At 35.0% G+C, this 13,924-nt stretch overlaps 1 protein-coding gene across 6 annotated transcripts in view; it reads right to left on the reverse strand.

Annotated features, from left to right (window-relative positions):
• Positions 1-13,924, reverse strand: part of HLTF (helicase like transcription factor) — a 50,876-nt gene that overhangs the window by 9,672 nt on the left and 27,280 nt on the right. For 4 of the 6 annotated variants that reach the window (XM_045812994.2, XM_045812985.2, XM_045812977.2 and 1 more), the window contains exons 15-20: positions 10,305-10,448; positions 9,254-9,392; positions 8,463-8,598; positions 6,797-6,976; positions 1,676-1,800; positions 1,028-1,218 (exon numbers count right to left, since the gene is read on the reverse strand). In XM_045812994.2, the coding sequence (XP_045668950.1) occupies positions 1,028-1,218; positions 1,676-1,800; positions 6,797-6,976; positions 8,463-8,598; positions 9,254-9,392; positions 10,305-10,448 (915 nt within the window). The remainder of the gene's footprint in view (positions 1-1,027; positions 1,219-1,675; positions 1,801-6,796; positions 6,977-8,462; positions 8,599-9,253; positions 9,393-10,304; positions 10,449-13,924) is intronic. The other 2 variants (XM_045813009.2, XM_045813004.2) reach the window with 1 other exon arrangement.

Consider the following 13,924-nt stretch of genomic DNA (forward strand, 5'->3'; position numbering starts at 1 on the left):
CTATTTACAGACAACTTAAAGAAACCATGAATAACATCCTGAAACTAACTACAATACAGCACACTAGTTGGAACTGTTCATTAGAAGAAAAGAAAATTTCCTTCTTAATGGCTTATAAAGCTAGTCTAGACCTGTTAAATCCTATCAGGCTCATTCAAAGCAATATTTGTTGTGTCCATTTGTACCAAGACATGCTAATAAAATATCTCCTAAATAACTATATACCAAATACCATAACAAAAAAAAAAATTCTGAAACTGAAATAATGTTAAAAAGTATAGTGGGGTTACCTTTAGGGAGGAGGGAGAAGGTAACAGATTGGGAGCGGACACAAGGAGACCACAGCACATGGATGTGTTTACTTCGTAATTCACTCAACTGTACAATCATGACCTATGCATTTTTTTTCTACATATATACCAATGAAAATGTTTAAAAAAAAAAAAAACTCTACCTCAGAAGAACTGCTTAAAGGATTATTCCACTTCAATAAATTCTACCAAACGTAAGAATCCAGACCTACCTTATCCAATAGCCAATAAACACGTGACAATTAAGCCCTTGAAATGTGAAGCCAAACTGAGATACGCTGTATATGTACAATACCACCAAACTTTGAACACGTAAGTTAAAAAATCATGTAAATTATCTCAATAATTTTTATATGTTAGATATATTGGATAAATAAAAATGTCATTAACTTCATCTATTTCTACTAGAAAATTTAAAATTACCTTTGTGTCTCACATTATTGATCTATTATTGGACAGCAATGATCTTAACAATAGAACTAGGATATTCTGATCATGCCTCTAAAAGTGTACTGTCTTTTTATGTTTAAAAGGGCTTACTTATAAGAAATATATCACTATGAAACACTGACATACATAATTAACCATAAAATGTGCACTAGTAAATCCAAGTGCAAAACTCTTTATAGTCTGTTTAACTGAGATTTCATTACACTCAAGATGGACTAGTATACCATTCCATCAAACACTGAATCTATACCTCGCATAAAACTAACCTGCTCATTTTGAATGACTTGGCAAATACAGGGTTTACAAAAGACATGTGCACAATGTGTTATGACAGGAACTGTTAAAGAATCCAAGCAAATTGCACATTCTTCATCAGAACCTGAGCTCAGAATTAACTTCATCTTCCTTATTAACTTCTTTCGTAGTTCTTCAGGTGTATCATTTCCTAGAGAAAAGGCTGAAAAATTAATTTCACAGCAAGATTTGTAATATGACTAGACAAGTTAATCTTCTTATATAGGGAAAAGTTTTGCTTGGGTAGTCCTTATTTAGGCTTTTTCTATTACAGGAAACAAGCATGATTTAAATTTAAAAATTCAGAAGCTAAAATAGTAGCTAGCCCATATAATACACCTTAAACAAAAGCCATATTACAATCTGCACATACTACCACAGAACAAAAGGCAGATCCAATGTGAAACAACTATCTAAGAGTATCACTGGAAATCCTGGAATATATCATTATTATTCCATTTCACTGGTAAGAATTTGTGAGTATATTCTACTTGTGTCCTATTGTAAAAACAATGTCCATTTGACACAAATAAGACACTATAGGCCATATGAAAAATTTCTGATTCTGATTTAAATATCCCTAACAAATATAAGAGTGTAAATAAATCACATCTACTTACCTGAGGGACCACTGGAAGACACCGCGTTTGTAAGAAGGTGAGTATGACAGCAAATCTGCCGCAATCTAAGCAAAAGACCCAGGACATCCGCATAGTGTGCAAGGACAGTCCCTTCATTAAAATACCTAGAGGTAAAAAAATGTTCAACATTATGAAGGCCTCTAAACAATATTATTCCCTATTCTGAAACTGTGGAATAAAAATGGCATTGTTCTTTTCTTCTCTGGAAATCACTTCAAAACTACCTTTAATGAAACCACAAGAGATTTATAACCATAAAGCAAAATATATGAGAAATGGCTGCCAATTGCAATAGAAATCGGATAGGAAGACGCTGAGAGGACTACAGATCTCAAACAGACCTGCCAGAGCACAATTCTTCAAAACAGATGGCAAGTCCTGAGGGGAAAATCAACATCTTTCATGTGCAAAAACAAAAAACAGGGTACATGGCTGTGGTCTGAACTTGCATGGACAAGTTTTACACTAAGAAGAGAAGGCAAGCTAAGTAAGGAAACACAACAGACCTACTGTGTTTCCAGAAAAGATTATGGGCACAAGATTCCGCATTATAAGGAACCCTACAGCTTCTGATCTTTGTTGTGTAAGCACAAATAAAACCTAAAACAACTCAGATATAACCCTGAATCATAATTAAATAGGGATACTTGCTATTGGCCTGGGACACAGCTATGCCCTATCCCCCCATTCATATTAATCTTTTGCAAATAGCTAGGCCAGAAAGAACATTCAAATATAAGTAATAATCAGCAAAGAGCAAGGGAGGAACAAGTGGCAGTGAAAGAAAACTCACCAAAAAAATGTTGCAATGGTGCAAATAAAAATTATGAGCAAGGATACTGCCATGATTTATCATCATGGCAAAACAACACAGAGATGAAAAATGAGGTGGTACAGCTCAGGAGTGTGAAAGAGAAAAGTGAACCATCAGAGAAATGAAAGCCACACTGAAACCAGCATAAAAGAGACAAACCACTGTGAAAAACATAGGAAAGAATGTGGGAAACATAAGAGATAAAAAGTAAAACAGACATAAAGGATTAGAATAACATGATACCTATGGAAAACAAAGAACATCCAACACATATAAAAATAAAATAATGGAAGAGAAAACAACATTTAAGGAACACTTTACAGGAAAAGGAGTAAAAAAAAGCCTGAAATCCACAGATTTAAATGGTACCACGTGTTCCAGAAAAAAAATCAACAGCCAGGTATTGGTCAAATTGCGAGACTTTAAAGAAAAACATTAAAATAAAATCAGAGTTTTCAATGGAAAGTATAGCAGAACAATGACAGTACAGGAAGAATGGATGATTCAAAAATTATACACTAAGTCTATCACATACTTAAGTATATTAAGGAAATAGAAAAAGAATAGCCTAATGATTAGGAACACAGACTCTAGAGCTAGGAAACTCTGGGTAGGTTTCTTAACCTACATCTTCAGCTTCTTCAGCTTTAACAGTGGCATGGTAGTAATACATACCTCATAGGACTGTTGTATTAAAAAAAGTTAATATATGGAAAATATTTAGAATAGTGCCCGGACTATGGTAAGTTAATATAACTATAACTATATGTATAATATCTACTGTTACTATTAGTAATACTACAATTACTTCTAAATATGCAATAATACAAAAGGGAACATAATATAAAGGTTGAACTTACAAGCTCTAGAACCAAACTGCCTGAATTTAAATACCAGCTCTGTCATTCACTAGCTGTGTGACACAGTACAAGTTACTTAACTGCTCTGTGCCTCAGATTCATCTATAAAAATGTGGGTAATCATCATACTGACTTAATAAGATTATTGTTAATTAATACATACAAAGCACTTAGGGGGTGCCTGGGTGGCTTGGCTGGTTAAGCATCCGGACTCTTGGCTTAAGCTCAGGTCATTATCTCAGGGTCCTGAGATCCATCCCGTATTGGGCTCTGCGCTCAGCACGGTGTGTACTTGAGATACTATCTCACTCGCCCTCTGCCCTTCCCCCCACTCACACTTGCACTAATATAATTTTTTTTTTTAAAGATTGTATTCATTTATTTGAGAGAGCGAGCATAAGCAGGGGGAGCGTCAGGGAGATGGAGACGGAAAAGCAGGATCTCCGCAGAGCAAGGAGCCCAACGCAGGGCTTGATCCCAAGACCCCAGGATCACAACCAGAGCCGAAGGCAGACACCTAACGACTGAGCCACCCAGGTGCCGCTAAATAAATAAAATCTTTAAAAAATACATATAAAGTACTTAAATGAATGCATAACACCGAGTAAGTGCTCACTAAATGTTACTAAATGTACTACATATTAAAAAGAATACTTTAAAAATAACCTATTTTCTAAGGGTTCAATAAAGTTATTCTTCTTAACCTGAATAATCTTTCAAACCGTCTATTCCCTGGCATGCTCACTTACTACACTAATAGTCAGCATTTCAGTTTAACAAATCTCTTTTGAGTACTAGATAATTAGAGTAGAAGCCTCCTCCAACCTCACTAGCCACTCGTCTTTGTTAGACCTGTTCTCTAACTTCACTCGCTTTTGGTGATCTCATCCAGACTCATGCTTTAATTACCAACTACAAACAGGTGACTTTCAAATTTACATCAAGAACATTCCCATGAACTCTAATCTTACATCTGACTACAAGACATCCCCACTTAGAAATCTCAGAGGCATCATGCGATCAATAGGTCCAAAACTGAACTTCTGATCTTCCCTGAAAAAACTGTTCCTCCCATAGACCAATTTCTGCAAATGGTAATTTCAACCTTCTAGTCACACTCATGTGAAAAACCTTGGTGTTATTTTGACTCCTCTCTCTCACTCTCCATACCATATCAATTAGCAAGCTCTGCTGGCTTTGCCTTCAAACTATAACAGAATCCAGCTATTTTTCACCCCCTTCATCACTACTACTACTGTAGTGAAAACCACCATGATCTCTTTGATTACTGCCACTGTTCTCCCTCATGCCCTTACTCCTAGAATATCAAACTTAACACAACAGTCAGTGATCCTTTTAAAATATAAATAAGATTATGTCACTCTCCTGGGTCAAAACCCTTCAAAGTTTTCTAATCTAATAAAAAGTAAAAGCCAAAGTCCTTGAAATATGCACAATGCCTTACAAAACCGTCATGTACTCCCACTCCAATCTCTGACATCATCATGACATTTGCACGTATTATCCAGCCACACTTACCTCTTTACTGTTCTTCAAGCTCACCAAATATGCTTTCAACTAAGGGGCTTTACATTTGCTATTTCTTCTGCCTGAAATGTCTCCCAACTCCATTCTTTTAGATCTTTTCCCACACAGAACCTTCTCAGTAAGGTCTTCAGTGAATACCCTTTTAAAACAGTTTCAGCACTCCCTATCTCCCAATTTTTTTCCATCCTATTTAATTTTTAAAAATTGCCTGTTCCCTCCATTAAAATATAAACTTCTTGGGAGTGGAGATTTTTGTCTATTTTATTATGCTATATATCCCAGTATATATTACACAGGCACATATTAAATTTTGATTGAAAGAATGAATATGAAGGAAATTTCAATCACAACTGCAAGATTTTGAACTCTGAAATCACTTGCTTAGTTAGAACAATCTTATTCAATCTAATTCCTGTTAAACCTGCTTTGTATTTCAATGAAGTTCTTGAGTCTGAAGATTCCCCTATTTTCTCAGCCCTGTTCTGCCTTCACTTGTCTCCTACTCATTTTGGTCCCGTGGGCACTCACACCAAACATGTTCTTGCTTGGACTAGAATTTCTCACCTTCTACCAATCCCTGACCCCTTTATAATCTCCTTCAACAGTTCCTATTCCCAGATTTCACGTGTTGTTTGGAAAGTCATATTGACTTTCTACATATATCCAAAACTACATGAAACCTATCTACCACATTAAAAACCTTACAACTTCTTTTTTTTTTTTTTTTTTTTTAAGATTTTATTTATTTATTTGACAGAGAGAGAAACAGCCTGTGAGAGAGGGAACACAAGCAGGGGGAGTGGGAGAGGAAGAAGCAGGCTCCCAGCAGAACAGGGAGCCTGATGCAGGGCTCGATCCCAGGACCCTGGGATCATGACCTGAGCCAAAGGAAGACGCTTAATGACTGAGCCACCCAGGCGCCCCAGAACCTTACAACTTTTTATAATGGCTGTAAGTCCCGCTATCTTCCTCACATTCCCACCACCTTTCCCTGTAGATACCCTTGTCTCCTATTTCACTGACTATACTCTTTACCCTCCACTAGGCTTCATTTTTCTCTACCAATTTGCTTTATTCTCTTCTCTATCTGTAGTCTCTTCCATGCTCTCTTCTCAAGGCAGTTAACCCAAATAAATGCAAAAAACTGACAGAGCAACCAATTATCAATCCTATGTATCAGTCTCACTTTCTTCTTCCTTTTGCAAACTTCATGAAAAATGGTCTACCCCAACCTACAGCTGCTACCTCTTTGAAATTCCCTTACTCCTACAATTTGGTACACACCTCAGTATTCTGGTGAAACTATGCTAAGAGTTTACACCGGTAACTTCTGAATCACCAAATTAAACAGCTTTTCTAAGTCTCTGCATCATGTGACACTACTGACCATTCCTTCTTTCTTGATTATGCTTTCATTGGATTCTCCAACAGTTTTCTTTACTTTTTTCCTAATTCTGCCCTTGACGGAATCTTCTACAGTAATTTCTCTTTATTTTCCTATTTCTTAAATGTGGACATTCCCCAAAGTTTTGTTCCTTAAATAGGTTTATTATCTCTCACTATATATACTTCTCTCAATGTTTTTACCTACTCCCATGATAGAGAGCCAGGGATAGATGCAAGGTCTTCTGACTAGCCACTCAGAACTTGCCATTTCAAGTAAACTTGTAATTTTTTCCTAACTTAAGGAATTACTTACCTGTAAATTATAATACTATTTCATTTACTTCAACTAATTTGTAAAAAGGAATTTAAATAAAGCAGCAAATTATCTTTCAGTATACTTCAGATTTTACTAACATTTCTAAGAAATACTATTCAGTTAAATAGGAAAGAAAATAAAAATTATCTTCTAAAATGTCTTTCTTTTTTCCGTACCTTCCAATAGTAGCTCTGCCTTCATTTTTCACAGACTGATAAATTTTTCTCTCTTCATCTGAAAGTGTAATGTGCTGAATAAATACTTTACGTTCTGGTAACTCCAAAACAGGTTTTCCTTTAATTTTGCTTGTCTTTGTTCTTCTTAGGGTAATATTTTTAATTAGGGATTGTAAACGCCTAAGTCAAAATAAAACAAGTAATCACATAACTTTTTATTTCTATATAAGTTGATTCAACAAGAACAAAAAAAATATTTTAATATATTACTATTTTAGAACCTAAATAAAGGTTTTTTTAAAAAAAATCCCTTTGAGTCTTATCCAATCTGATAATCATATATTCTACCAATAGAAAATTATAGCAATAATGCATTCATTGCCCTCAATTCAATACTTGTCAGTTTAATCTTCTTTTATCCTGTCTTTATTTTTCTTAACTTCTCCCCGTTTTTGTTCTAGTCACTAACTTTTTTACTTCTTGCTTCTGTCAAATACATCATCCAATATTCAACGTTCACACTCTTAAGTAGCTACACAAAGTGCAAGGCATTATACTATATCATAAAACTATAAATATGAGGAAAGATCTTATCTTCAAAAAGATTTTTCAGTAATATGAAATTCAAGGTACAAAAATAAGTAATTTTTACAAAGTAAAGATGCCAAAAAAATTAAAACATGATGTGACAATTCAGAAGAGAGAAACTCCTTCTATGTTCTACAACCTTTATACTCCCTTCTCAACATCAGAAAAAAAGGAGGCACATCAATTCTTTAAGGAAAGAAAGGTTTTTAAGGAAAGGTTTTTCCTAACACTGAAATATAAATACAATTTCTTAAATCAGAATTTACATAGTTGGTTCTGAGAATCAAGCCGTTTTGTAAACTAGGGTGGTGGCTTTTGAACCTTTTCACAGGAAACACATTTTATTCCATCTTGCAAACGTATCTATAAAAACACATACACGTATAACAGAAACCTTTCACAAAACAATACTTACTATATGCAAAGATTTATATTTCTTTAAATCTTCTACTCTATTTCATTTTCTTTTATAATCCTAGCTGCCATCTTTATGATGATTTCACAACCTGCTAATGGATCCCAAACTCTGAAAACCACTGTTCTAGGCAAAAACCTTAAGCCACATATTAGCCTAGTAAGTACCCTGTGAAATGGCTATCACCAAACTGAATTTTATTATCTGTCTCCATGAGATCCAACTTTCTTCCTTAAACTCTTGTTGATACCAATGTATGTCATACCATTCAATTACCACTATATAGAGCTACACAAGGTAAACTGTGAAAATTTAATATATATTAGATCCTCAGACCATACAGTTTTTCCTGCCATTGTTTAATCAATTAATGGTGATTTCAGGGGCAAAAGCAACACTCAAAGACCATAAAGCTCTGTCTTTTCTTTCAGTTTGACTAAAATCAAAGAAAGGGAAGGCTTATGTGTTTTAGTGATAGTATGAAATCCTTGTCTCCCCAAACAAGAATCACCAGATTCTAAGAGCCAAAGGCATTAAGCTATAAATGCTTTTGGGAGAAGAAAGCCAACAGTGAAGTTAAAATAGTAATCAAAGTGACAATTGGTTCAAGCTGCTTACAGTTATTTATTGCTAATATTAATCAGTTTTCATAAAATTACTTACCTAAGTCCTCCTTCATCTCCCATTGTGACAGGACGCTGTATTGTTCTATGCCACCATTCTCTATCAAGAAACGGTTTAAGTTTTAAAAAGGAAAGAAGAGACCACAAGTCCTTTAAAGAATTCTGAATCGGAGTACCTAAAAATAACAGAAAAGTGTTTTAACTCTATAAGTGTATCCATTTAGAATATGCACCTAACGCAATCAGAGGAAACAATAGTTGAAAATGGGCATTCTGCACTGGGCATAGAGACTAACTATTAAGGTATAACTATAATCCATTAAACATAAACCCAATCTCAAAATATAGTTTTGCTCTAATTTTCAGCTCTCACTTGACACACTAACAAAGAAAAAGACCGCAGGTCCAGTAAATTCAACTTTCTCCTTATCCAAGAACATGTGTTTATTTGGTTTTAAATTAGCAGTACTAGCAAGAAGGAAAAAGTGAATCTGAGTTTACATTCTCTTCCGCATTTTCTAGTAGAGGTGTCAAAAGTAGCAAACAGGCTTGGCTTCAATGTGAGAAATAGAGAAATAGAGATTCTGACTGGAGAATTAAAGTGTCTAATGAATCTCCGAAGTTTAAAAAAAAGCCTAGTGATTATTCCATAAATTGACTATCATTCAAATGTTGCCACAGCATGGGCAACTGTGAAAAACAAGTCAAAGTATTTTATTAAATGACTTCTATGATTAATTATAGACAAACCTGAAGTTTACAAAGTTACCTCACTAAAACTTACTGAATGATACATATTTGAGAATTCTTAAAAAAATATAACCTTTTTACCTGTTAATACCCATCTTCTTTCTGCTTCTAAATCAAGTACAGCTTTTGTCTGTTGAGCATTTGGATTTCGGATGGCATGTCCTTCATCCAGTATCACTCTTAGCCACCTTATGCTATGTAATGGACTATCACCTTTAGTCTGAAATAAATGTTTCATGTGAATTAAAAACACAGGCAAGTAAAAATATTACTCATGTAATTTGATAAATACAAGTTATTATTCTTTAATATTAACACTTACTATGTGGTAGATACTGCTTTAAAACTATATATATATTAAGTTATTGACTGCTGAAAAGCTTATGAAGTATTAGTATTTACTCCTATTTTACAGATGAGAAAACTGAAGCACCAAGGCTGGGAAGCATGTTGCTCAAAGTACCACAGCTAGGAAACAGCAGAGCTACCATTTAAACCTAGGTAGTCTAGCACTCTATTGAGACTTTGGTTCAATACACTGAGCTAATTCTGCCTTAGATTAAAACTGTGTTAACAGAAAAATTTTCAGTTGTAGGAATTATTTGAATACAACCTAATTAGTTTTTCTTATGTTAAAGTTAATAACGTTCTTACCAGAAGACCAAAATTTTGACAATAAGGTATTCTGAAAAACATTTTAACAATTGGAATTACAGGCAAACAAACAACAATTAAACTTCTAAATTAACTGGGAAACTCATGAACTTCAGCTATTAAAAAAAGGCTTTCTTTTAAACTGAGATAATTATTAATCAAATCACTGTGATAGAAAATAATATTCTAGAATACTAGAAAAAACAGAATTCACTTATAAACTGCTATATAAACTTAGTACAATTCCAATGTAAAACTGTAATTTCAAGTGTTCAAAATGGAAAATATTCATAATCAGCTGAAGAATGTTCAGACTTTTTTGCAGAATATTAGAAAACGATTTCCTATTTACTTCCTACATATTCTTAAGTATGTAGAAAGAAAGGAAGAGTATAAAGTCTGAATTTTAGAATGCTTTAGAAACCTGAAGCATATTTCTTAAATTCAACTTCTGAAATATGAGTCTCAGCATACTTACTCCATAGTCATGAGTTAAAATGTTGTATGTAGTCAAAACAATATCCTGTTTTGAAAGCAAGGCTGGGTCTCTTATACGATCAGGACCATAATAAACATAAAAATTCAAGTGCACATCTGATTTTATATGTTGTCCAAACTGGTCCTAGAAGAAAATTAGAAATATTTAAAATAATAAAACAGATTAGTGTCACATTTGATATAAAAAACTACTGTCCTGTACACAAACCAGACTACTAAAGTTACATAAAATCAAGTTTCCTGCAATCTAAACTACAATAAGAATGATAATAACAATACTAATTATTATTTTACTGCCAGGAAAATGGATATATATTCAATAATAATAAATTATATAAATTTTGTTTGGCCCTACCAATGAGCAGACACTTCATTTTTAGGAGGAAAAATGACCAAATTTCTTTAAAACTGTAATTTTTAAAAATTTTTTCAATATTTTAACAGAAAGGATCTTTAATGCTTCCCGTTAGTAAAGTTTGTAATATCAAAATTAAACTGTAAAAGAGCAACCAATATTTTCAAGAACATAGGCAGAGATTTAAGCATAGTATCTACTTTCATTCATTTATCATAGACCTACTATTTGCCAGGTTATCAACCAGAAAGTAGTATAGCTAAAAAGAAAAATAAGACCTGGTCCCAGCCCTCTCTGAGGAAATGATGTTTAAAACAACTGATGTTTTCTCTCAAATCTGAGAGATGCTGAGCAGGAAAAAAAAAATCATGATTAGCCTGGGGGAGGAAAAAAAAGGATACCAGAGAGGGGCGCCTGGGTGGCTCAGTCAGTTAAGTGTCTGCCTTCAGGCTCAGGTCACAATCCTGGGGTCCTGGGATTGAGCCCTGCATCAGGTTCCCTGCTCAGTGAGGAATCTGCTTCTCCCTCTGCCCCTCCACCTTTCCTCCCTGCTTCTGTGCTTATTCTTTCTCTCTCAAATAAATAAAATCTTTACCAAAAAAACCAAACAAACAAACCAGAAAAACAAAGCTGAGAATCTATTAGGTGAGAGATGATAAGGCCTTAAAGTATCAGAGGTAAGAACAGAACAGGAAGGACAGGTGTAAAAGAAAGATACCAAGAAAAAGGGACTGACAGGACTTGACTAATTAAATATAGAATATGAAAAAAAAAGGGAGAAGACAAGCCTCTGATACTTGAAGCGAGTGCCTAGAAGAACTGTGTGATAAAGATGTAAGGAAGTTTAAAAAAAGAAGGGAAAAATGGGTATAAAAATGAGAAAGAAATGGGGTACCTGGGTGGCTCAGTGAAGTGTTTGACTTTGGCTGGCTCAGGTCATGATCTCGGGGTCCTAGGATCAAGCCCCACGTTAGGGGTTTGTGCTCCACAGGGAATCTGCTTGATATTCTCTCTCTCCCTCCCTCTGTCCCCCTCCCCCAGCTCATGCTCTTGCTCTTTCAAATAAATAAAATCTTAAAATGAGAAAGAAATAATAAGTATTACTTCAGACATTTAAAATTCCTGGACAGTACAGAATGTCTCACTGGAGACGTATATTAGGAATATTTATTTATTTACTTTATTTATTTTTAAAGATTTATTTGAGAGAGAGAGAAAATGTGCAAGTGGGGGTATAGGCAGAGGGGGAGGGGGATTAGGGAGAGAGGCGGAGAGAGGGAGAGAATGAATCCCAAGAAGGTTCTCCACCAAGTGTGGAGCCTGACACAGCTCAATCCCAGGACCCCGAGATCATGACCTGACCGACATCAAGAATTGGACACTCAACAGACTGAGTCACCCAGGTGCCCCTACTAGGAAAAATTAAGTATTGGTCTGTAATGCAATGCAGAGATGGACTTTATAAAATTATCATCAGATAGTACATGAAGCTATAGGAATGTTCTAAGAACATGCATAATGAGAAAAGGAGGTTGGGGCAGAACCTACAGAATGGCAGTATTTAAACAGTGGGCTTGTTTTTACTGGGGTAGTTTAAAATATTCAGCAAAGAAAAAAATAAAAATAAAGCAAATGTGGCAGACTTTTGAAATTCCTGAATCTTAAGTAAATGCAAATCTCATTAAAAATTTTCCCAATATTTCAAAAAAGATACCATGCTTTAGGGTTGGGGGGGGGGAAGGAAGACTAAATAGAAACCATGGGAGAAAAACAGTAGTCAGAAAGTTGGGGAAGCAACAAAATTTGGGGGGGGGGGGGGGAAGAAGAGCAAAGTTTAAAAAAGGAATACAAGGTTGATTTTTTAACTGCTAATTTATGTTCATTCCCTCTCTCTATAAAAAGATTTAAAGATGGTTTACAAAATAAGACATAACAAAAGAGCAGAGGAAAAGAAAAAGGTAACTCACTGGACACGGCAACAATGAGGTCACTGAAGGCCGTCAGAGTTTCTATAGAGGGTGGGACCAAAAAACGAGACTACTAGGGGCTGAAGAGAGAATGATACCTGAAATAGTAAAGGCAAAAATACTAAGAAAGAGGATAAAACACTAAAGAGTAAAAGGTGAAAACGCAGAGAATTTTATTAAGAAATCTGGTGGAAAAGGAAAAGAGAAAGAATTCAATATGAGAAAACTGAATTAATGTGCTGCCTTGAAATGGAACAGAACAAATTTGTGGCAGGATTAGACCAGAAATAGAAAAAAATTACCTTTCCTAGAGAAAGAGAATGATAGTATTGAGTTTCTAGTCACTGTGCTTCAGTTGTACATATGTGTGTGTGTGTGTGTGTGTGTGTGTGTGTGAATAAAATATGTGTTATTTCATTTTCTCTTGGGAAGATAACTTGTCCAAATATCCAGAATAAGTATGTGGTGGAAGTGGGATTCGTATCTTACACCTTTAACTGGACTCTCCCCTATCTGAAGACAAAAAAAGGATAAGGTAGTTCTAGCTTGCTCATTAGGGTGCCATGTCATTTACTTGGAGGCTGCAAAGAGAGTAGCTTATTGAGAGACTGAAAATTCTAAATTTTTTTAAGATTGTATTTATTTACTTGAGAGAGCACACGCATACACGCACGCATGAGCAGAGGGAGGGGCAGAGGGAGAAGCAGACTCCCCCGATGAGCAGGGAGCTCCACTCAGGGTTCAATCCCAGACTCCAGGATCATGACCTGAGCCCAAGGCAGACGCTTAGCTGACTGAGCCACCCAGGCACCCCACAAAATTCGGATTCTTGACAAGGAATCTATATGCCCAACCATCCCTCATTCCTTTAAAAATCATTTTTTCCATAATCTCATTAGGCAAGACTTTGCCAAGGTTTCCTTTCTGAAGTTTTTATTATCTTAAATTTTGTTTTTCATATATAAAGTTATATATGAAATATTGATGACCCATTTTTAAAATACATATCCCTAACCCAAGCTCTTAAAGAACTGTGCAGAGTTCTACTTTTTATACCACCATTAATACTTGTAAACCTCACCCTGAAACTATCATTCTGGTACCCATACACTGGCCTTCCCAAAATGCACTACATCTCAAAAGAAAGAGAATACTTTCGTTGGAATAAAAAAAGAGCAAGAAAGAACCAAACCTCACTCTGGTCCTAAGAGGAAAAATGACACACTAATCAGAGATTTAATTTTTAAAACATACACATACCAAAAATTTAAAAAGATG

Source organism: Ursus americanus, chromosome 20 (genome assembly GCF_024610735.1).
Source record: "Ursus americanus isolate L20-20 chromosome 20, mUrsAme1.1.p, whole genome shotgun sequence".
Classification (NCBI taxonomy): Eukaryota; Metazoa; Chordata; class Mammalia; order Carnivora; family Ursidae; genus Ursus; species Ursus americanus.